General features: G+C 42.9%; 1 protein-coding gene across 1 annotated transcript in view; it reads right to left on the reverse strand.

The window, feature by feature from the left end:
- GPD1L (glycerol-3-phosphate dehydrogenase 1 like) overlaps positions 1–25637 on the reverse strand; it is a 59490-nt gene that overhangs the window by 19032 nt on the left and 14821 nt on the right. The window contains exons 3-5 of the mRNA XM_046676538.1: positions 15660–15800; positions 13433–13571; positions 7176–7288 (exon numbers count right to left, since the gene is read on the reverse strand). Coding sequence (XP_046532494.1) covers positions 7176–7288; positions 13433–13571; positions 15660–15800 — 393 coding nt within the window. The remainder of the gene's footprint in view (positions 1–7175; positions 7289–13432; positions 13572–15659; positions 15801–25637) is intronic.

A 25637-nucleotide genomic window follows, 5' to 3' on the forward strand; every position in this document is an offset into this window, starting at 1 on the left:
GAAGGACAACAACAGAGAATAGCAGCTCTTCATCAGAACAGATTAAACCATGGGACGAGAAACAAAGGAAATTGAAGAAAACCGGAAAACAAGACATAAAATGGTAGTGGTAGGCCCCCACATCTCAATAATCACTCTAAATGTAAATGGACTGAACTCCCCAATCAAAAGACACAGAGTGGCAGGATGGATCAAACAACAAGACCCAACAATATGCTGCCTCCAGGAAACATACCTCAGCCCCAAAGACAAACACAGACTCAGAGTGAAGGGATGGAGAACAATACTCCAAGCTAATAATGAACAAAAGAAAGCAGGTGTCGCTATACTAATATCAGACAAGGTAGACTTCAAAGCAAAACAGATAAAGAAAGACAAAGAGGGACAGAATATAATGATAAAAGGGACTGTCCACCAAGAAGACATAACACTTATAAATATATACGCACCCAACACAGGAGCACCAAAATTTGTAAAGCAACTCTTAATAGAACTAAAAGAAGACATCAACAACAATACAAGAATAGTAGGGGACCTCAACACACCATTAACACCAATGGACAGAACATCCAGACAGAAAATCAACAAGGAAATAATAGAATTAGATGAAAAATTAGACCAGATGGACTTAATAGATATATATAGAACACTTCATCCAAAAACAGCAGGTTACACATTCTTCTCAAGTGCACATGGAACATTCTCAAGGATTGACCATATTTTGGGAACCAAAGCAAACATCAATAAATACAAGAGAGTTGAAATAATATCAAGCATCTTTTCTGATCATAATGCTATGAAACTAGAAATCAACTACAAGAAAAAAGCAGAGAAAGGTGCAAAAATGTGGAGACTAAACAACACGCTTCTGAACAAACAATGGATCATTGAAGAAATTAAAGAAGAAATCAAATATTATCTGGAGACTAATGAAAATGAGAACACGACATACCAAATCATCTGGGATGCAGCAAAAGCAGTCCTAAGAGGGAAATTCATCACAATACAGGCTCACCTCACTAAACAAGAAAAAGCTCACATAAGCAACCTCAAACAACACCTAACAGAACTAGAAAAAGAAGAACAAACAAAGCCCAGAGTCAGTAGAAGGAGGGAAATAATAAAAATAAGAGCAGAAATAAACGATATTGAAACACAAAAGACAATAGAAAGGATCAATGAAACAAAGAGTTGGTTCTTCGAAAAAATTAACAAAATCGACAAACCTTTAGCCAGACTCACCAAGAAAAGAAGAGAGAAATCGCAAATAAATAAAATTAGGAATGAGAGAGGAGAAATCACAACAGATACCAATGAAATACAAGGGATCATAAGAGAATACTATGAAAAACTATATGCCAACAAATTGAACAACCTGGAAGAAATGGACAACTTCCTAGACTCCTACAACCTCCCCAAACTGAATCAGGAAGAAATGGAGAATCTGAATAGGCCAATCACAAGTAAGGAAATAGAAACGGTAATCAAAAACCTCCCCAAAAACAAGAGTCCAGGACCAGATGGCTTCTCTGGAGAATTCTACCAAACATTCAAAGAAGACTTAATATCTATTCTCCTCAAACTGTTCCAGAAAATTGAGGAAGATGGAGTACTCCCTAACACATTCTATGAAGCCAACATCACTCTGATCCCCAAACCTGACAAGGACAACACAAAGAAGGAGAACTACAGGCCGCTATCACTGATGAACATAGATGCAAAAATCCTCAACAAAATTCTGGCAAACCGAATCAGCAATACATCAAAAAGATTATACACCATGATCAAGTGGGATTTATACCAGGGACACAGGGATGCTTCAACATCCGCAAGTCAATCAACGTGATACACTACATCAACAAAATGAAAAGCAAAAACCACATGATCATCTCAATAGATGCAGAGAAAGCATTCCACAAGATTCAACACCCATTTATGATAAAAACCCTCAATAAAATGGGTATAGAAGGAAAGTACCTCAACATAATAAAGGCCACATATGACAGACCCACAGCCAACATCATACTCAATGGACAAAAACTGAAAGCCATCCCTCTGAGGACAGGAAGAAGACAAGGGTGCCCACTTTCACCACTCCTATTCAACATAGTACTGGAGGTGTTGGCCAGAGCAATTCGGCAGGAAAAAGAAATAAAAGGAATCCAAATAGGCAATGAAGAAGTAAAACTCTCGCTGTTTGCAGACGACATGATCTTATATATAGAAAACCCCAAAGAATCCATAGGAAAACTATTAGAAATAATCAACAACTACAGCAAAGTAGCAGGGTATAAAATCAACATACATAAATCAGTAGCATTTCTATACACTAACAATGAACTAACAGAAAAAGAACTCAAGAACTCAATCCCATTCACAATCGCAACGAAAAGAATAAAATACCTTGGGATAAACTTAACCAAGAAAGTGAAGGATCTATACAATGAAAACTACAAGACTTTCTTGAAAGAAATTGACGACAACATAAAGAGATGGAAAGACATTCCATGGACATGGATTGGAAGAATAAACATAGTTAAAATGTCCATACTACCTAAAGCAATCTACAGATTCAATGCTATCCCAATCAGAATCCCAAGAGCATTCTTCACAGAAATTGAACAAAGAATCCTAAAATTCATATGGGGCAACAAAAGACCGCGAATTGCTAAAGCAATCCTGAGCAAGAAAAACAAAGCCGGCGGAATCACAATCCCCGATTTCAAAACATACTACAAAGCTACAGTGATCAAAACAGCATGGTACTGGTACAAAAACAGGTCCACAGATCAATGGAACAGAATTGAAAGCCCAGAGATAAAACCACACATCTATGGACAGCTAATCTTCGACAAAGGAGCAGAGGGCCTACAATGGAGAAAAGAAAGTCTCTTCAACAAATGGTGCTGGGAAAACTGGACAGCCACATGCAAAAGATTGAAAATTGACCATTCTTTTTCACCACACACCAAAATAAACTCAAAATGGATCAAAGACCTAAAGATTAGGTCTGAAACAATAAGTCTTCTGGAAGAGAATATAGGCAGTACACTCTTTGACATCAGTTTCAAAAGAATCTTTTCAGACACTATAACTCCTCAGTTGAGGGAAACAATAGATAGAATAAACAAATGGGACTTCATCAGACTAAAGAGCTTCTTTAAGGCAAGGGAAAACAGGATAGAAACAAAAAAACAGCTCACTAATTGGGAAAAAATATTTACAAGCCACTTATCCTACAAAGGGTTAATCTCCATAATATACAAAGAACTCACACGGCTTAACAACAAAAAAACAAACAACCCGATCAAAAAATGGGCAGAGGACATGAACAGACATTTCTCAAAAGAAGATATGAATATGGCCAATAGACACATGAAAAGATGTTCATCATCGCTAATCATCAGGGAAATGCAAATCAAAACTACACTAAGATATCACCTTACACCCGTTAGATTGGCAGAAACATCCAAAACTAAGAGCGACAAATGTTGGAGAGGTTGTGGAGAAAAAGGAACTCTCATACACTGTTGGTGGGAATGCAAACTGGTACAGCCACTATGGAAAACAGTATGGAGATTTCTCAAAAAGTTAAAAATAGAAATACCCTATGACCCAGCCATCCCATTACTGGGTATCTATCCTAAGAACCTGAAATCAGAAATCCCAAGAGTCCCTTGCACCCCTATGTTCATCGCAGCATTATTTACAATAGCCAAGACGTGGAACCAACCTACATGCCCAGCAACTGATGATTGGATAAAGAAGATATGGTATATATACACAATGGAATACTACTCAGCCATAAAAAAAGACAAAATTGGCCCATTCGCAGCAACGTGGATGGACCTCGAGGGTATTATGTTAAGCGAAATAAGCCAGTCAGAGAAAGACGAACTCTATATGACTCCACTCATAGGTGGAAGTTAACATATTGACAAGGAGATCTGATCGGTGGTTACCAGGGAAAAGGGGGGGTGGGGGGAGGGCACAAAGGGGGAAGTGGTGTACCCACAACATGACTAACAATAATGTACAACTGAAATCTCACAAGGTTGTAATCTATCATAACATTAATAAAAAAATAATAATAATAGCATAAGTTGATAGAATATACAACTATGTACTGGGGAGCTTTGGGCAGAAGAAGAAAAAAATAATAACGTAAGTTGAGCAGTACACTTACGATTTTTGTACTTTCCTATATGAAGTGCTTCTTAAAATTTACAGTAAAACAAACAAAAACATACCCCCAGTGAAAGAAGCCAGACACAGAAGAGTCCATACTGTACAACTCCATTATAAAAATTCTACAAAATGCAAACCGCAGTGTACAGAAGCAGATGGGTAGCGGCCTGGCCAGGACAGACAGCAAAGGGACAGACGGAATTGTTTGGGGATGAAGGAAATGTCCTGTGTTATGGTGGCGGTTCCCAGGGTGCATGTACAACTGTTAAAACCCATTGTATTACATCCTTTAAATGGATGCCGTTTAACATACACGAATTACACTTAAATAAAGCTGATATTTAAAAAAGACTATTCCCTTTCTGATTAAGAGATTAATAGAGCTAAGAAGTGAAGGACATTCTGACGGCAGTGAGATGTACTGGGACAGAATGATTTTGCAGAATTCCTTTGAATTTTCTTTTTACCTTTGTAAAGAGCTGTGCCTTCATTCCTTCCTCCCTCCCTCCCTTCCTTCTTTTGTAACTCAAATGCCCTCATGTTTTTGAGCACAAAAAAAGATAGCTTACATGTTTTTATTAGCTAGTAGGGAGAAGATTACTAAAGGCTGTTAATGTGAAAGAGTAAAACATGTCAAACTGTTTGAACGGTACGAAGCAGTTTTTTTCTAAAAAGGAGACATACACATAACGTACACTTGCTAAAAAGACTGGAAGAGTACAAAATCGGTGATGGTGGTCACCTCAGGAGGTGGGGAGTATCAGCGATGGTCACTTTCTTTTACAACATCTTTCTGTTGTGTGAAACACAGGAATGCGCACTACTTCTATCATCAGGAAAAACCAACAAACTGCTAATGACATCATAAAAGAGCCGTGTGTCCGCGTGTCCCTGCGTAGACAGGCTCCCACAGGGAGGGCTTCACTTTACTCAGCGGCCCGGACACAAACCAGAAACGTCCGGTCGCACACAGCAACCAAAGGACACCGGATGGAGGTTCGTGAACCCGCGTCCACACTCCGAGTGAGCCGATGTTCGCTAGTTTGAGTCACTGACTCTCTCTGCATCTCTCTCTCCTCACCTAGACGACAGAACGGTTAGACTGGATTACTGCCAAAGTGCCTGTTTCTCGGTTTTCAAAAATCCCAGCTCTGACGAAGCCGACCGGACTGATGGCAACTGATCCTGTTTCAAAGGACAGCCAAGGGAAGGAGGATGAAAGGTCCCCACCCTCGGCCTCAGCCCCCCTGAACCACCCCCTGCCACGGGAGCAGGTGCAAATCCACGTGTAGGCTTCCTGCCAACAAAATGAAAAGGCAATCTAAGTTCAGCCACTAGACCAGCACGGGGGCCCCTTCGCAGGAGATTTCCAGAGCCTTCCATCTGGAATCCGTCATCTGCCCCAGCGCCCTCTGTGCTAGGTGGGGTCTCACAGCTCCTCCGCCCACCAGCAAAAATGTTCAGTCAAAAACGGTTCTGGAGCGACAAAGCCTGGTGCTGAGCAATTAGGCATCCGGGCTGCCCCTGCTGTTGAGCGGTCATTAGTGTAATGAAGGGCTATTAAAAACACATAAAAATCTCAACCAACAAAAGTAAACAAAGCAGCCAAGGCCAGTGTCTTAAATGTATGACACGGTCTGCACGTGACGTGCAGAGTGCCCCACACGAGCATCTAGAAAGACAGACGTGTGCTGTGCGGGGGCCCAAGGCTTTAACTGGCTTTAATTCTTAAAATTCTCATTGTATAGGGACGTGTGACCACACCTATACACACGGTATTCATTCTAAAAAGTTGTTTTAAATTCTGACTAGAAAAAAAGATGTACAATGGAGAGAAGGCGTGGGAAGGCATTTTTTGGATTTTGGTCTCCCCAGCTTTCTTCTAATCTCTGCAGTTCTCACCTGACAGAGTGACATGAATGCCAGATTGCCTAACTCCTTTCCTTGATGCTCAAATTCCTGAAAAGTGGCTTTTGCTACAAAAGAAATGACTCAAAAGTCACTCAAACAGGGAATTCATTCACACTGAAACTCTTTATTTTTTCCTTTTTTTGAAATAGCAGCTAAAGCAACTCTGATTCCAAGGAGAGGAGAGAAGTTGCGCCCAGCTCCCTGCTGCTGGTTTTCCATAGTCAAGACAGGGAGAGGGACCTTGACCAAGACTTTTACTTTTTTTTTGATGAGGAAGATTGGCCCTGAGCTAACATCTCTTGCCAATCTTTCTCTATTTTATGTGGGATGCTGCCACAGCATGGCTTGATGAGCAGTGCTAGGTCTGTGCCCAGGATCTGAACCTGTGAACCCCAGGCCATGGAAGTGGAGTGTGCGAACTTAACCACTATGCCACCGGGTCAGCCCCTTGACCAAGACTTTTAAAGGCAGAGGGGAACAAGTGAGGAGCCCAAGTGCAGTAACTCTTCCCTTCATCCTCCCCAGCCACTGGCAGGCAGAAGCTGCTTCCTTCATCTGATCTTTCCCCTGTACAGGCAAAGATAAAGCTATTCTTAGAAAAACCTCTGGCAGCAGCCAACTACTTTTTCCTTTAAAAAGAACAACCAAATGAACCATCAAACCAATTGAGAAGCATCATTCAGAGGGAACAAGTTCCATCTCCTGCTCAAGACAACATGCAGGAGAAATCTACGAATGTATGAGTTAGAAGACTTTGCTCCCAGGCAAAACTCGGCGATCCAGGTACCATCAATGCTTCCCAAATATCGATACTGCCAATTTCCCAAAGAACAAAATGCCACGATTCTCCCAGATTTGCAAATAAAAGCAAACCAGGAGTGAGAAAGGAACTCAACCACCCAGGAAAGGCTGGGGCAAAGCAGGAAATGACAAACAAGGCTCTCGATTCACTATTCTTCGCTGAAGGGAGCGCACAGAACACAGAGCCCATTCTTCGGGATCAGACTCAATAATGCTAACAGCGGCCCCGCAGGATTAACTCCGCTCCTGGAGCAGAAACACAAGGCTGACTTTACCTTAAGAGCACCGCAAAGCTCAACGGTATCTGCATCATCAACCACAGTGATCCGAAAATTCGGAGTCTGCAGAAGTTCTTTGAAGAGAAGGCCATTCTCCATTACTTTGCTGCCTATTGAAAGGTTAGAAAAAAGGGAAATTAATAACAGTCTCTACTCTTACTTTTCACATCTAACACAGTCTAAAACAACTTTTTTATTACAAAAGTAACATATGTGCAGGGGCTGGCCCAGTGGTGGAGCAGTTAAGTTTGCATGTTCTGCTTCGGCAGCCTGGGGTTCACCGGTTCGCTTCCTGGGTGCGGACATGGCACCGCTTGGCAAAAGCTATGCTGTGGTAGGCGTCCCACATATAAAGTAGAGGAAGATGGGCACGGATGTTAGCTCAGGGCCAGTCTTCCTCAGCAAAAAGAGGAGGATTGGCAGCAGATGTTAGCTCAGGGCTAATCTTCCTCAAAAAAAAAAGTAACACATGTTCATTATAGAAAATTTAGAAAATCCACAGAAGTATAAATAGAAGATAATATTCCATAATTCCACCAAAGATGATCATGAACAATTTGGCATGCATCTTTAACTTACTGAAATATGAATATACATAGTTTTTCTCAAAATTGGGAACAATGTACATGTGTTTTCAGAATCTGCTTTCTCCCCATTTTATGGTATGAATAATTGTCAATATCATCTACTTTCTATATCATTTTAAATGGCTGCTTTGTATTTTACTGTGGACATGTATTATATTTTATCTAAGTATCTTTCTGATGTTTGATATCTAAAATTGTTGCAACTTTTTGTTACCATATACATTTATAAGCTCAACTTCTGTGTTTCCATCTGTAACAGATTACTGTTTAAAACCAATCACCCTCTCGTTTCCATCGGAGGAGAGCGCATCCCCTTCTACCGATGTTAGGCTTGACCACTCGCTGTGTTTGGACTCACAGCCAGGGGGGCATATGTCCCCACCCCTTGACTTTGGGCTCAGTCACGTGACTTGCTTTGGTCAGTGAGACATTAACAACCACGACGCAGCAGAAGCTTGAAGCCCACTGTGCAGCAGTAGGCCTGGTTCCCTTGTACCCCTGCCTTCGCTGTGAGAAGAACATGCCCCAGCTGGCCGATTGGGCCCAGCAGGAAGACGGAGACACGTGGAGCAGAGCCACCGGCCGAGCTGCCCCTGCCAAGATCAGCCGACCCCCAGTGGACCCACAGATGTGTTAACTGTGCTTATTTTCTAGGCCGCTGAGGTTCCGCGGTTGTTTGTAACTCAGCAACACCATGGCAATGGAGAACTGATACAACATCAACAAATATTCTCAATGACTAAATTGCGGAAGACGGAAATGCATTCCAAGAGCACTTGTTTTTGCTACTGCTAGATCCCCTCCCTTGGGACAGTGCCTGGAATGAGACGGATGCTCAGAAGTCTTCACACATTATTTTTTTTTTGTTTAGGGGCTTTTGATTAAAAACAAAAACAAAACTTTACACATGAAGCCTGATGTGAAAACTGCTCTGGTTGGTGGGATTGGGGGTGGGGCTCAGCTCTGGAAATCAAGATGATAAGACTTATCAGCCAAGTCCTGGCTCCCAAGAGCATGTCTCCAGCAGAGATGGCAGAAAGCGCACCCGGACTATAGTACTTGGGCTCTGCCTGCCTCCAGGTTCCCAAACTTGTTCCCAGCTTGTCTGCACATTACGATCACCTGGGGATATCTTTACACTGAAACCAGGCCACCCCTCAGACCAATTAACTCAGGGTCTCTGAGGGGGGCAAGCACCAGTAATCGCTGAAGCTCCTCAGGTGACTTCATTGGACAGGCAAGTTTGCAAACCTCTGATCTAACCTCCTCTAGCCTCAGCTTCCTCAAGAATATAACACTATGGCACTCTCAGGACCCTTGTGAGGTTAAATAAGAACCAGATATGAAAATAGCCTATGAGTCATAAAGAGCACTCAAAAGTTCTACACAATAACGATGGAGATAGCTGACATTTACACGCTCATGACTAGGATTTTCCCCATTTACAGACAGAAGGCCCCGAGAGGTTTACCAACTCCCCCACGGTCACACAGCTGGGAGGAAGCAGAGCCCAGATTCTAACCCAGGTGCTCTGGCTCCAGGACCCAGGCTCTGACTGTCTATGCTATGCTGCCTCTTGGGGGAGGGATAAGAGAAAATAAACCAGCAAAACCCAAACAAGCATCACAATTAGAGATATATCCTTCCAAGCAGAAAAAAAGATGATTGTCAACAATTGAAATTACACCCAGAAGTAATATCATATCAAAGTAATCCAGGGGAGAGTGGAGAGAGGGTGGGGATACAGAGGAAATAAGACGGTTCAGAAGTGAATCATTACTAAAGACGGGTGATGGGTATACGGGGTTCATGACACTGTTCTTCCTACTTTTGTTTAAGGAAATTTTCCATAATAAAATGTTTAAAATATCTGCACTCACTACTTAGAAACACATTTTCTATTCTATAGGCATTGCTATTATCTATTATTTAGCTGAGTTCTCCTTTTTTCCAAATATTAGAACTGGGTCTGTTTGAGTAAACTGACCTCTTCCTTCTTTAAACAGTCCACCAAACCATCTGGGTGAGTCTGTGCAACACTGTTTCATCACCTGGGCGGGTAAACCAGCCCCCAGCCTCCATATCATGACATCATTACTGTGTTTCTCCTCTGTCCCTCACTGCCCAGTGCCTCCAACATGAAGGATGCTCATGAGCATCACAGACAAGCCCCTCACTCCATCACTTTCGTCCAGCTGTCTGCAGGTAGAAACTTGAGTTGCTGCGAATAATGTGACAGAAGGGCATTCTCCATTTACCACCTATACAAAGTGGAGTCTGTCACTTCCTCCGTGGCTGCAAATTACACAGTGTCCATTAGAGAAGTGGGCTTGATTTACAGCAATCTCACTTTTTCTCAAATGTACTGTTCAAAAATTATTATTTTAAATCAGGGATAAGAAAGCACTAACGGTATTATTCTTACCAGTAACAAGCAGTGATGTGGCAAGTGGGGACCCAGACCATCTGGTAAAGAACAGGTAATGCCCAACAGCTAGGCGGAAGGGCTGCCTCAAACTCACTATGAACCAAAAGACAGGGAAATCCCTCTTCTCTTTCATGCCAAGTTTTAGAGATAATCAAGCTATTTAATAAAATTCCTTCAAAACCCTCATTCCAGTCTGTGATTCCATATTTGTCTGTGTGCTTAGAAGTTTCACAAGGAGCTTAAGTATCCTTGACATTCAGCGCCATGCCTGAAACATGACAGTCTTTGAAAAGTGTTTGTGGGATGACTGAGTAACAGTCTCCAATTCTGTGAAGTCAGTCCAAGAAGGAAGGGAGCTCTCACCACAAGAGGGCACCATAGTTCATGATGCCGGTTAGTATTTTTACCAGATACTAAAAACAATGCCATTTTTTTCTTCTTTCTCCACAGAAGACTCAAGTGGGCTAAGATTCCTGAATCTACCATAATTAAAAATGAGTTGGTTGCCAATGTCATCAAGAAAGGAGATCTGGATAACCACAGTAAAATTATTAAATACATGAAATTTAACGTGGTACAATACAGTTACCTAACATACAACCCATATACCAATCTCACTAATTACTGTGACGTTGTCTTCTATGGCAACCTTCCCTCCCCCGACCCAGGATCCCAAACTTGATTTACTGGTTATGTCTCTTGAGTCTTATTTAATCTGGGACACTCCCTTAGTCTTTCATGACTTTGATGGTTTTTATTTTATTTTTTTTGATGAGGAAAATGGTCCCTGAGCTAACATCTGTGCCAATCTTCCTCTCTTTTGTAGGTGGGATGCCACCAGAGCATGGCTTGGTGAGCGGTGTGCAGGTCCGAGCCTGGGATCCAAACCAGTGAACCCCAGGCCACGGAAGTGGAGTGCGCAAACTTAACCACTGCGCCAACAGGCTGGTCCCTGACGCTGACATTTTTGAAGGGTGCAGGCTGGTTGTTTCGTAACATGTCCTTCATGTGGAACTTGTCTGATGTTTCCTCCTGATTAAATTCAGGTTATATAAGACAATTTAGAAAATATCACCTTCGTGTTCTATCTTCCTTTCAATGTTTTACTTAATTTAATTCAGGTCACTCTCACCAACTATGGTCCAACCCACAGAGAAGGCAGTGGAAGCACTGGGTAAACAGAAGCCAGAGGGAAAGCGTAGTAATTTCTGTGCATTTATCTTTCTTTACAAATGAAAAGACACTAACACACTCACTTGACTGGAAACTTTCCTAAGCAAACAGGGCTAGAGGCAGGGAAAAATCCTAGCCCAAATCTACAGGTAGATACAGGTTTCAATCAAGGATCAGAGAGGAAATCTCAGCCTTACAGGATGATTGGGGTAAAGAGTCATTTCCAACCAACTGACTGGTAAAACTGATTGCTGACTGATTATTGGCAAATAGGATTGAGTTGGAACAACTAGTTAATTGTTTTTGGAAAAATAAAAGTAATTACATAACAATGTCACAGGCTACATTAAAATCACAGATGGATAAAAGAATTAACTGTGAAACAATAAAACCTATACATAGACTAGTATACATATGTAAATGTTTTTTTCTGGAAGGATACTTAGAAACAGTGATTCCCTTCGGGAAGAGAGTAGGTGAGAAATTACAGTCAACTCTAATTTTACATCTTCTCAAACTGTTTGAATTTTCTTACCTGTGTCTATATCACTTTTGTAAATATCAAACTGGGTGACAGTATTATGGGCCATTTTGTTTTCTTCTTTATATTATTTGTGATACTTCTCCTCGTCAAAAATATTATTTCTCAAAAAAACAGTTTGAAGTGCCCAGATACATGGGCTTGTCAGTGAAATACTATGCAGCTATGAAGATGTATGTTGATAGACTTTGAAGCTGTTTGTTATATATTAGGTAAATAAAGCAATCGTAACACAGTACATAACTTAACTACAAACATAAACAGTTTGCACAAATAGAAAAAATAATGAAAATTAAATGAAATAAAAAATAAAAAATTATTTCCTTTTGATTATCTATTTTCCACAACAATGAGGTAATATCTACGCAATTAAAAATACAGAAGAAAAAAGCAAACAAGAGTAAAAATGTTGTAACTTGAAGGCATGTATAAGAATCAGGGGGCCAGCCCAGTGGCATAGTGGTTAAGTTGGCACACTCTGCTTCAGTGGCCTGGGGTTTATGAGTTCAGATCCCAGGTGTGGACCTACATACTGCTCCTCAAGCCATGCTCTGGTGGCATCCTACATACAAAAAATAGAGGAAGATTGGCACAGATGTTAGCTCAGCGACAATCTTTCTCAAGCAAAAAGAGGAAGATCAGCAACAGATGTTAGCTCAGGGCCAATCTTCCTCATCAAAAAAAAAAAAAAGAGAGAGAGAGAGAGAATCAGGAGTTCCCTTTTTTTGGAGCATCCCACCTTACTCCAGAGAACCTGACTTCTCTCAGAGCTTCCTTTACAAAGCTGCCAAGGAGAAAAGACTTGCATTGCTAGTATGTTTGACAAGGGTGGAGGTAAGTTCTGGAGTGATAGATAAACTTATAAACTTTTGCAACACATCTAGAAATACAATGATATAATTCTTCTACAAGTCCTTTAATGTGATACATGGGGACTTGAGAATTCCAAAGCCATTTTAAAAAGAAACAAAAATTTTCACAACACCAATGTTGTATAAGAGCTTTCTATGTCAGGAAACAGGAGACCCAAGTTCATGCCTGCGTTCTAAATTAGTTGTGACCTTGGCACAGGTAACTTATTCTTTGGGTCTTAGCTTATTCACCTGAAAACGGGGATCCTTCCCACCAATTTTTAGATCTCGTTGGAAACCAATGAGGACCCAGAAACTGGCATTTGTGAGTAAAGCAAAGCTGGCTTGATAGGCAAGGGGAGCCCCACCACAGATGCAACCACCTGCTTCTCAGTACAAGCAGCCCTGCATGTCTGTGCCTAACCTTGATAATTTGGACCCTGGTGGTCGAAATGGTCTCTTTGGCTTTACTTTCATTCTGGGGGCTGTTGACACACTTCAGTTTCAAGAGAATGGCCTCCTTACATAAAATCCCCTCACCACGGACTATCAACCTCAGGAATGTTAAGGGGGCAGAAAAGAGTCCACTACAGAAAATACCAGAAATGGAAAATGTATATGTTCAGACCCAAAATGTCCAGGCTCCCGAGGCCCCTTCCCCAGCCAGCCCTCACCGATGGTGGTCTCACAGAACTTCTCTGCGGCCACCTCACTGGCAATGTTGGCTCCCATCAGCACACTGATGTCAATGCCCATCTTCTCTCGGATGATGTCAGAAATGAGTTTCAGCCCCTCGGGGCCCTCGTCTATGCCCTACAAAGATGTCAACAAGTTAGCGGAAGACAAACCACCAAATAAAAGAGGCAGCAGACAGTTGCTTTATAAGTCATCTAGACTCACACAGCCAATGGCATATACAACTTGAAAAATCTCTCTTACCAGAGAAAACATATATACTGTGTATGTACTGTTTAAAGAACAGCAATAAAATGAAAAGAAAATGAACTGTAACCCCTCAAGTGAAGAAACGGGACGTGACCAACACCACTGAAGGCCTGTGTTTCTGCTGAAGTCCCTTCTCCTGCTCAGCACCGCTCCCCCGCCCCCACCAGGGACCCACCATCCTGAGTGCCGTATGCACTGCTCCCTGGCCTTTCTTGATCATCTTGCCACATAAAACTGTCCCTAAATAATATGTTATGGCTTCATGCCTATTTTTGAAGGCCTATAAATGAAATTGTACTGTTCATCTGTGATGTGCTGTTTTGTGCTACATTCTTATTTTAGAGATTTACCCATGCAGCTGCACAAATCTTCCGCAAAAAAAAAAATCATTCTTTTTATTTATTTATTTATTTTTTGAGGAAAATTAGCCCTGAGGTAACTGCTGCCAATCCTCCTCTTTTCGCTGAAGAAGACTGGCCCTGAGCTAACATCCATGCCCATCTTCCTCTACTTTATATGTGGGATGCCTACCACAGTATGGCTTGCCAAGTGGTGCCATGTCTGCACCCAGGATCTGAACTGGCGAACCCTGGGCTGCCGAAGCAGAACGTGCGCACTCAAACGCTGTGCCACCGGGCCAGCCCCTCCTGGTTCATTCTTGTTTACTACTGTGTAGTATTCCAAAACGAATAGTCCAGCATTCATTTACCTATTCTATTGCTGACTGACATTTGAGCTGTTCCAGTTTGCTTTCATAAACATTCATCTACGAACATTCTGGAACAGAGTCTCTCTAGGAGGTTCTTAATCTTTTTTATGATGTGGACCCCACCCCTGGCAGTCCAGCAAAGTTTATGAACTCATTCTTAGAATTTCATATGCATAAAGCAAGATATATACAATTACCAAGGAAGCCAACTATATTGAAATATAGTTATCAAAATGTTAGGAAAAAACCCATCAAATTTGCAACCAAGTAATATATGTGCAATTTTATTAATGCAATTAGGAAAAGATGTCATGGCAGGTCTAATAATTACCATAATTTCAAAGTAGTGATGAGCCTAAATGATACCTTGAGATACCTGAATGCATTTATTATAAAGTGATATGAAAATACCTGTGGTTTCTATTAACAACAGGGTCACAAGTCCTGCTAATACTACTGTTACTGAAACTCTGGCTTGTGGCCTACATTCATAAATGAAAGAAATGCTCATTTCAGTTAGAGGTTAAAATGAATAAAAACGCAATTTTTTTCCCCACATTTAAGTTCATGAACCTCCTGAGTTCTTTCTATGGACCTTTGGGGTGGTGTGTGGACTTCTGGTTAAAAACTCCCTCTTCTGGGGCTGGCCCCGTGGCTGAGTGGTTAAGTTCGTGTGCTCTGCTTCGGTGGCCCAGGGTTTCACCGGTTCCAATCCTGGGCGCGGACATGGCACTGCTCTTCAGGCCACACTGGGGCAGCGTCCCGCATGCCACAGCTGGAAGGACCCACAAGTGAGATATACAACTATGTACTTGGGGGCTTTGGGGAAGAGAAGGAAAAATAAAAAATAAAATCTTTAAAAAAAACAAAACAAAACAACTCCCTCTTCAGAGAACATACACAGGAGTGGGAACTAACGATGATTAATTTCCCAGCTAATGCAAACCACTGGTGATTTCCAGAACGAAGGCTGAGTACCAGACAGGAAGGCTGTTTCTGATAGCAAGGTGCACGAGGAGGAGCTGCTGTGATAGGAGGCATGACCGCTGCTGTGACAGAAAGCAGCCGCCTCCTAAATTTGAGTTCAGCTCAGCTCGCGGGATGTGTGTTTTTGATTATCTTCCAGGCATCTTTAAAGAAACAAAAAACTGCCATAACCTCTCCTTCAGCTCCTCATCTCCAACAGATGAAAGTGAGATGAAATTTCCCAGTAACCAACATCTGGCGAGGGGTCACAGGTGAGTTACCTTGATGAGGGTGATTCCCAGGGCTTTCTTGGGCACTCTCCCAGTGATCTCGTCGCAGATTCTGTGAATGAACTGGTGGGGAATGACAAACACCAGCAGGTCTGCATCCTGCACGGCCTCGCTGAGGTTGGAGACGGCAACCTGCGATGGCAAGGAGGAAATGGTCACTCCTATACCAAAACACGCCCATCCAAATGGTTTCATTCACTGATCATTTCTCAGATGCCTACTGTGCAAAGTGCACTGTGCAGACAGACGATAAAGCCAAGTGTGGTGTGTGCTCTGCCTTCCTCATTCAAGCCATGCATCTGAAGCCTGGAGGGTCCTGCCTCGGTCGCTTACCAGCTGGGCAAGTGACTCACCCTCTCCGTGCCTCAGCTTTCTTACCCGTAAAAGGGAGTCATAATAAGACTGTGTGGGCTCTTCTCAGCTGCTCTCTCAACCCCCCAATCCATTTTCTGCCCTTCTTTGCCCCACTCTGTACCCCAGGAGGCTGCTTTCTGTGGACTGTTTCCCCTGGACAGCCTTGCTCTCTGCCTTCCAGTTGGCTTCAGCCAAAGAGGGGCACTTTGGAGATGTGAGGTAGGAGAAGGGACAGGTCAAGGTGTTTATCAGGCTCCTGGGGACCGTCCTGCACAGGCTGCGAGGAGAACAGGCTTGGCTTCATACTGTAGTCATACATCCTCATAGGCAGCCCCTCTTCCACGTCTCTAAGCTCTGGTCAGGCTGGTTTGGCAACAGGGGTCTGTCCCCTTGCCCTGTCAGGAGTGCTCATGGCTTCCTGCTGTTGCTAATCTCCAGGCACTTCACCAAGCCCTTTCTGTGCCCTTGAGTCTGCCCACACCTTTGTAAATAGTCCTGCACGAAACTCTCCTTGGTTAATAAGCACTTTGAGAGTGCTGTTGTGAAGAATAAATGATATAGAACAGTGGCTGGCGCCTGGTATGCACTCACTACATGCTGGCTACTATGCTGATTTCTTCCTTCAGATAAGTACGAAGATGGGTTTTAAAATTTACCACGGGCAGAGAAACACATACACAGGCAGAGGGAAGGGCATCTAGTGAGGACACGGGGCAGACAGTCTCTAGCAGAAACTGCTTGTTGTTGCCCATGTCTGCTCTCCCCTCTTCCTCAGCAGGAGAACCCTCAATTTGGGGCAAGGCTCATGAATACCAGGAAAGAAGGCTACACTGCCCAGTGTCCCTAGCAGCTAGGGGCCCCACATGATCAAGTTCTGACCAATGGAGTGGAAATGGAAGTGTCACGTGTGGCTTCTCGGAAATGCCATTGAAAGCCTTTCTTCCTTCTTTTCCAGAGAGAATGGGAAGAGATGGCCTGAGCTCAGACAGGTGTCTTGGACTATGAGGAGGAAACCAAATGCTGAGATGGCAGAACAGAGGACAAAAAGGATCCCTGACACCATGATGCACTGTTAATATGATGAACGTCTTTTATATAAGAGGAGGGAAAAAGCAAACACTTACTTTGCTTAGGTCACTGTTATTTCAGGTTTTGTGTCACATATCCCTGAACCTAACTGGAACTGATATAGTTTCATCAAGCATTCCTGGTCCCCGAAATGAAGGGTCTCAGATGAGGATTCTTCTCTGAGGAAGTGTTATCTGCCACAGAAACACCATTCAGGATGGGTAAGCCTCATAGGAAATCTAGTTTGAAAGCAGTGATGAAGACTGCCAACTGCTCACCAAAATTCCTTCTCCCTTTCCTTATCGTCACAGAGCTGTAAGCTGGTTGCTGTCCACCTCACTAGGGACTACATTTCCCAGCAGCCCTTGCAGTTACACAAGGCATGGATCAAGTTCCCATCAACGGAATGTCAGAGGGAGCAGTGAACACCAATTACGGACCAGAGCCCTGAAAACAGTGGGCTGCTTCCTCCACACTTTCTCTTCCCCCTTTCTGCAGGCTGAAACCCATGGCAACCCAGACTAACTAGGGTTTAACTACCTTAACTAGGAGATGGTATAGGAAATGATAAAGAAGGATAGCGCCAGGAACAGTGGTGTGAAGCGAAGCTGCTGGACCGCTGTTATGTGAGAGGGCAATAAATCCCTTTGTCCTTTAAGCCACATAATTATTATGTCTCCTCTTAGATGTTAGTCTATTCTTTTAACTAATATATGTGCTAAAAGTTACTCCCTCACTCAAAGAATTCCCCAAGGAAATCTATCTGGAATTATTTCATTCCTTTATCCCTTTGGTTGGCAGGAAAGAGTTCTGTAATTTACCACCCAGCCTCCATTCCCCTTATTTCTAGCAAAAGTGCCCCTGAACTTCATTTCAAAAGCTACTGCTTCCCCATTTTAACCCTGCAATTTGGGTGGAATTGGCCCCTCCCCTGCTCCATGGATGGTCCTTAACTTGTTGACGCCAATGGGCACGTAAAACACTCAGAGCCAAGGAGACATTTGCTGGGGCCTCTAGGGAACAGCTGCTTCCTTGCTCTTCTGCGGGAGCTGTTGGATCTTTCCTTGAACAGTGCGGGATGGTGGTGTGGGGTCTGGAACAGCTGTAACCATTTTACAAATGGGAGGAGAGAATCTAGACCTGCCAAGGGGCTCTGATGTGAATGAAGCCAACTTTGTGGAAGGCAGAGCCGAGAAACAGAGGAAAACACAGGGCTTTGTTGACATCATTTAAGCTAATGGTTCAGGCTGCATCCGAAACCAGCTCTACCTGGACTTTTAGTCATATGAACCAAAGCATTCTCTATCTCAGCTTAAGCTGATTTGAATGGCAACATAAAGAATCATTCCCCATATAGCAGATCATAACCCAAAGTCTAGCACTTCTCTGTCTTTATTCACACCTCCAAAGGCAGGGGAAAACCTGTTCTCCTCTTCAGAGGGGCTTCTCCAGATTGGTAATCTAGGCTGGGTAGCCACAGGTGGTAAAGACACATCACCAAAAATCGACCTGCTTATTAGTTCCCTAGCATCTGGAGATTCTGCCTCCTCCAGAAAAGTGATTTCTTACTCTATTCCATTAGCCTCCCAATGCCAACCCACAGTTACTCTGTTTGTCCTTTACTGGCAACGCTCTTTGTACATATTTGCCTGTGGTCCCACCCAATCCCCCCTAGCCCTACCAGGAACTCGGAGCCCTCACTCCCCCTTGGGTTACTAGTCTTACTTAGGCAGGGATTTCTGCTCTCTACACTCTTTTTCACATAGAGCCTGGAAGCCTGAATTTTAATTAAAACCTTTCTTCTCTGGATTGTTTCTATTGTTTCTCCTCTTCCCCATCCATCTCCAACACATACATGCACAGACACCCCCTTTCAGGGCACTTGCCAACACGGTGAAATGGAAAAGACACCAGAACCACAGAGAAAAGATGAACGCAACTGATCAGCTGTGTGACCTTGGACGAGTGACTTATCTTCACTGACCTTGGTTACCCCATATATAGAATGGGGATAAAAGTCACCTTTCCTACCCAACTACTTCACAGAGCACTTTCCAATTAAGTTATATAAAGCACAGTGCTTTGAAATGATATGAAACAAATGCAAAAGATCATTCATCAGAAAAATCTACCTGCTTCCTACAAATTCTTAACTTTTAAGGAATCAGCCCATCCCCAGGTCCCTTGTTAAAAAACATTTGCAAGGAAGCTGCCAGCTGGTCCAGATTTCTTCCTGTCTCTTACATTTCCTTCTTCAACAAATCAAATAAAATTTCCTTCTTCAATAAATCAAAGAAGCTTCTCCTTGGCAGAGCGGTTAGGGTTTAACCCACAGAGGCAATGTGTGATACGAGCCGCATTTGTATGGTGCACAAGGTCCATTCACAGAACATTATTCCTCTCACACGGTATCAGAATGAGCTCTCCTCAACCAACATGGGAATTTGAATATTCTCCTTCAGAATAAAACCCTTAGCTAAGCCTCTATCCTATCTTTTACTCTGAACAAAATCAAGACACTGCTTAGGAAATGCCAACCTATATCACGGTCAAAATCTTTCTGAGGGTGGCAGCATTACAGAGGCTGAAGTAAGTTGGGAAAGACAACTCAGAACAAAAGGGCTGCCTGTCATTGGCATGGAGGACAAATAATCAAATCAGAACCAAGGCATCATGGTTGGTCCACTTAATACCCAGACTTTCAGGAATCCAGGGTTCTTGGTCCAAGTTAATAAAAAAAACCAATAATAAGTAAAACCATTGGAAAAAGAGCCAGGCAAGTCTGTGTGGACAAGCCTGAAGGCTCTTTTGTATCCGCCTGGCTCGGTTATCACGGTGCAGTGTGTAGGCATCTTGGTATAGCTCTATCACCAGTTAGCTAGCTGGACTCTGGGCAACTCACCTAGGGTCTTGAGGGAATGAATATTTAGATTAAACACAATGGCATGAATAACACATATAGCAAAGCAGTAGCTGGCACATAGCAGAGGTTCAAAAGTATTGTGCTTCCCTTCTGTTCTCTTAACCACAATTTTGGCCAAGATCCAAGATGAAATTCACATCCTTGGCTCTACATTCAGAGAAATGGTCCTCAGATCAATCTTATCTGATGATTCTTATACAAATATGCCACTATCGGTAAGTGAGGTTGCTTCTGGAATAAAAAAACCAGCTGTTAACGGCTTGGCTACCCCAATACTACACCAGTAATATCAAGCAGTCATGCCCAAAGTGTGTGGTTCCTAAACCAACAGTATCACCATCATCTGGGAACTTGCTAGGAATGCAAATGCACAGGCCTCACCTGAGACCTAACGAATCGGAGGCCCCCAGGTGGATCCAGTAATCCCTGGTGATTCCGAGGAACACTTAAATTAACCATGTTGAGCATCTTTTCATGTGCTTATTGGACATTTGTATATTTTCCTTGGAGAAATGTGTGTTCAGATCCTTGCCCATTTGAAAAGTTGGGTTATTTGTCTTTTTATTATTGTGTTGTAGAAATTCTTTATATAGACTAGATACAAGTCCATTTTCAGATACATAATTCAGAAGTATTTTATCTCATGCTGTGGGTTTTTACTTTCTTGATGGTATTCTTTGAAACATAAAAAAATAGTTTTTAATTCTGGTATCCAACTTATATATTTAAGCTCTCCAAGTGATTCTGAGGAACACTTAAATTTGAGAAGCTCCAGCGAAGATTACTCCTCCAAAGAAAATCAAAAGGCTAAACCCAGGGGCTGGCCTGGTGGCATAGTGGTTAAGTTTGCACGCTATGCTTCGGCAGTCCAGCCAGGGCTCGTGGGTTTGGATCCTGGGTGTGGACCTGCACACCACTCATCAAGCCATGCTGTGGCAGCATCCCACATACAAAGTACAGGACGACTGGCACAGATGTTAGCTCAGCAACAATCTTCCTCAAGCAAAAAGAGGAGGATTGACAATGGATGTTAGCTCAGGGCCAATCTTCCTCACCAAAAAAAAAAAAAAAAAAAAGCGCTAAATCAAGGGAGGAAACAGTTAACACTAAGGCTTCCCACTGAACTGATATTCTAATTTTCACAGAAGACCTTTGGCCAAAATTAATAGGTATTATCACAACCCTATTACCCAAAAGTAAATAGTCTTATCTTTTTTGAATTGTTTTGGCCTAAACTTACATCCCATAAGACACCACCCAAAGCACTGAAACAAAACTCTTCACCCTGGTCTGTTCTTCCTCACCACTTCCACTGTCCCTGGCATTCATTCAGACCACAGGTAATGCCAGTCACCATTCTAGGTGCTGAGAAATCATCAGTGAATGCATCTTATGCAAGAAACCAAATTAAGAGCTAGTAAAAAAGAAAAATATATAAATTTGGGGCCAGCCCAGTGGCACACAGGTTAAGTGTGCACGTTTCACTTCGGCGGCCCAGGGTTTGCCGGTTTGGATCCTGGGTGCAGACATGGCACCGATTAGCACACCATGCTGTGCCAGGTGTCCCACGTATAAAGTAGAGGAAGATGGGCAAGGATGTTAGCTCAGGGCCAGTCTTCGTCAGCTAAAAGAGGAGGATTAGCAGCAGTTAGCTCAGGGCTAATCTTCCTCCAAAAAAAAAAAAAAAATATATATATATATAAATTGGATACCAAAATTTAAAACTTTATGTTTCAAAGGATACCATCAACAAAGTAAAAACCCAAGACATGGGAGAAAATACTTCTGCATTATGCATCTGAAAATGGACTTGTATCTAGTATATATAAAGAATTTCTACAACACAATAATAAAAAGACAAATAACCCAATTTTTCAAATGGGCAAAGGATCTGAACACACATTTCTCCAAGGAAAATATACAAATGTCCAATAAGCACATGAAAAGATGCTCAACATCATTAGCCATCAGTCAAACGAAAATCAAAACCACAATGAAACAGCACTTCACACCCACTAGGATGGCTAGGACCAGAAAGTTAGTTAAGAACAAGTGGTGGTAAGGATGTAGAGAAAGTAGCACCCTCATGCACTGCTGCTGGGAATGGACAATGGTGCAGCCACTGTGGAAACAGTCTAGCAGTTCTTCAAAAAGTTAATGAGTTACCATATGACCCAGCAATTGCACTCCTAGGGATATGCTCGAAAGAAGTGAAAACGTGTTCACACAAAACATTGCACACAAATGTTCACAGCAGTATTATGCATAACAGTCAAAAAGTGGAAACAACCCAAATGTCCATCAACTGGTGAGTGAATAAACACAATACGGTACATCCATAAAATAGAAAATTATTCAGCCATAAAAAAGAACTGTGGGTACTGATACACCCTACAATATGGATGAACCTTCAAAACATTGTGCTAAGTGAAAGAAGCCAGTCACAGAAGACTACATATTGTATGGTGCCATTTACATGCAACGCCCAGGATAGGCAAATCTAGAGAGACAGAAAGTAGGTTAGTGGTTGCTTAGTGCTGGGATGGTGGGGAATAGGTGATGACTGCTACAGGGCAGGAGATGTCTTTCTAAGGTGATGAAGATGTTCTAAAATTGATTGCAGTGATGGTTGTGCAACTCTGTGAATACACTAAAAACCAGTGAATTGTACACTTTAATGGGTGAATTGTATGGCCTGTGAATTATATCTCAGTAAAGCTGTTTTAAAAAAAGAGCTGGCAAGGGGTTGGCCCAATGGCGTAGTGCTTAAGTTCACACACTCTGCTTCAGTGGTCTGGGGTTTGCAGGTTCAGATCCCAGGCACAGACCTAGCACCGCTCGTCAAGCCACACTGTGGCAGCATCCCACATAAAATAGAGGAAAATTGGCACAGATGTTAGCTCAGCAACAGTCTTCCTCAAGCAAAAAGAGGAAGATTGGCAACAGATGTTAGCTCATGGCCAGTCTTCCTCATGAAAAAAAAAAAAAGAGCTGGAAAGGCTTAGAAGACAAGGATGAGAGGCAGTGACAACTATATTTCATAGAGGATGCTGCAATCGTAAATCCTGGTGTCTTACGGAGCTTGGTTAAAGCTGGAACGAGAAGGCAGAAGAGCTCCCTACCTGGATGACCTCTAAACACAGGCCCTGGACAGATAGCTATAAAACAGGATCAACAATTTTTATCTTGTAGGGACAGGAAATGAGAAGTGTTCCCTCCATTCAGGTCGAAGAGGAAATCGCAAACCCAGACCATCCCAGTTTTTATTGAGCAGGTGATGACACAGTGATGTCATTGTTACAAAAGGCTCCCATGTGGAGGGGATCACATGACGGGCATGGACCTGAGAAGGGTCAGGCTGGCAGCAGCTTGGGGGCCCCAAGCAAGAAAGACTCGCAGTCTCAAGTCAGCACACCAACTGACAGACATCCTCAATATGAATCTCATGTTGATGGAAATGCAACAAGTCTCTCCTGCTTGAATTTGCAAGGCAAAAATGATTAAAGCTAGCTTATGAGCTCCAGAGCCACATTTGCTCTATGTGAGTCAATCAATTCTACGTCTGATTTTTTATCTTAAAAAATGGTAACAATGTGGATCTTGTCTAACACTAGTTGACTTTTTAAATGCTCAAATGAGATATGTGAAAAACTCTGAAATAAATATATAAATCTAAAAAAAAAAACCACCAACAAAAACAAAACCCTGGTTTTTGTTGGTGTTTTTTTTTTTTTTACTTCTTTTTGTTTTCCTCCCCAAAGCCCCAGTGCATAGCTGTATATTGCAGTTCTAAGTCCTTCTAGTTCTTCTATGTGAGCTGTCACCACAGTATGGCTACTGATAGACAAGTGGTGTGGTTCTGTGTCAGTATGTGCTCCATATGACACCAGGATTTACGATTGCAGCATCCTCTATGAAATATAGTTGTCACTGCCTCTCATCCTTGTCTTCTCATCTTGTCTTGTGTTCAGGAACTGAACCCTAGCTTTTAACAAATGCTTAACTCTAAAGGATTTATGTGCATCATCTCATTTACTCCTCACAAAAGCCCTAAGGCCAAGGCACTAGTAACAGTCCAGACTCGGTTGGGTTGGGGGTGGGGCAGGGCTCCCGGGCTCACTCAGTGAGCTTTCACGCCCAGGCCCTCTGACTCCAAGTGTGTGTCCTTCACCACTGCACTTCACCATCACTCAACTTTTTAAACTATTTATTACGAGGCATTTCATAGGTACAGTTCAAGAATACAGAAAGTATAAAGAAAAAAAAACCTGTGTACCTTCCCCCAGCTTAAGAAATAAAGTTTTGCAATACCCTGTGTATCCTCTGCCAAGCACTGGCAAGGATGTGAGTTCTCAAACACAGTGGTGTGATCTGGTAAAATTAGAGATGTGTATTACCTGTGATCCTAAGATTCCATCCCCAGGAGGTGTACAAGGCTGTTCCTAGGAGCACTGGCCATTAACAGCAAACAACCAGAAACCATGCCAGTGTCCACTCCAGAGAATGGATCCCTTCCTTTTCATGAATCTACAAGGCTTCAGACACCAACCTAGTCCTGGGAGTGGACAGTTCCTCCTTTCTCTCCCCTCTCTGTCCACACCGGGGGACCAGGGGAGGGTGATGGAGTCAATCACTGTGGGGGCCGGGCTCTGAGTGAAGATGGTTCCTGATTCTATGTCAGTTCCTTCCCTCTCCTGCCCTATTCACAGCACAGGCTTTAATGTCACAGAACATTTGGCAGATTCACCTCCCCCAACATTCCTTGAGCACCGCACTAGCAACTACAGGAGAAAAGAAACCAGAAAGTCAGGTTCACACACTTGGGGCAGGTAGGGGTGAAGACACAGGTACAGAAGGGACTGGCACAAAGCAGAGCGGAAGGAACATACTAATGAAGCACGTGGTCTACAGAAGGGAATGAGAGATGCGAAGCTCACAGGAATTCTCTACTCCAAGCATGGATTAGAGATGACCCAGAGGCCTTCCACGGCAGTGGGTATAGCCGCTCCCTTTATTCTTCCCATCAGATCCTTGGAAAACTTAATTTCCAAGCTCAGAACCCTAGGGATCCCTTCCCTCCTCACCAACAGAACCAAGAACAACAGTGGGGAAATGCAGCCTGGCCCTAGTTCAGTGACACAGAGGAGGAAGTCATCATTGTCGAGAAGGCAGTGGATTCAGCAGGCTCAGGAATGAGTCCACCTGGAATCAAATTCCAACCCTAGTCTCTAGCTAGGTGGCCCTGGGCAAATTCATTAACCTCTCTGAGCCTTGGTCTCTTCCCCTGCAAAAATCAGAATCACTGTCATTATAGGAAAACGAATAGTATCAACCTGAGAGGCTTACTGAGAGCATTAAATGAGACAATATATGTAAACTACTTAGCACAGCACCTGACACTAATGAACACTGTAACCAAAGGCCCAACAAAAACCTTCAGTCAGCAAGGTCTTTGCACGTCCAAGCTTCCTGGTATTTATCAGTTTATGGATCTGTCTCCCCTGCTGGACTCCTGGAGGGAAGCAACGGCCCCTTATTCCTCTTTCTGTCTCCGGCACCCAACACTCTGCTTTGTGTACACAGCACACACTCATAAAGGCTTGGCGAGTGGACAGATACAGTCA

Source organism: Equus quagga, chromosome 1 (assembly GCF_021613505.1).
Source record: "Equus quagga isolate Etosha38 chromosome 1, UCLA_HA_Equagga_1.0, whole genome shotgun sequence".
Taxonomy (NCBI): domain Eukaryota; kingdom Metazoa; phylum Chordata; class Mammalia; order Perissodactyla; family Equidae; genus Equus; species Equus quagga.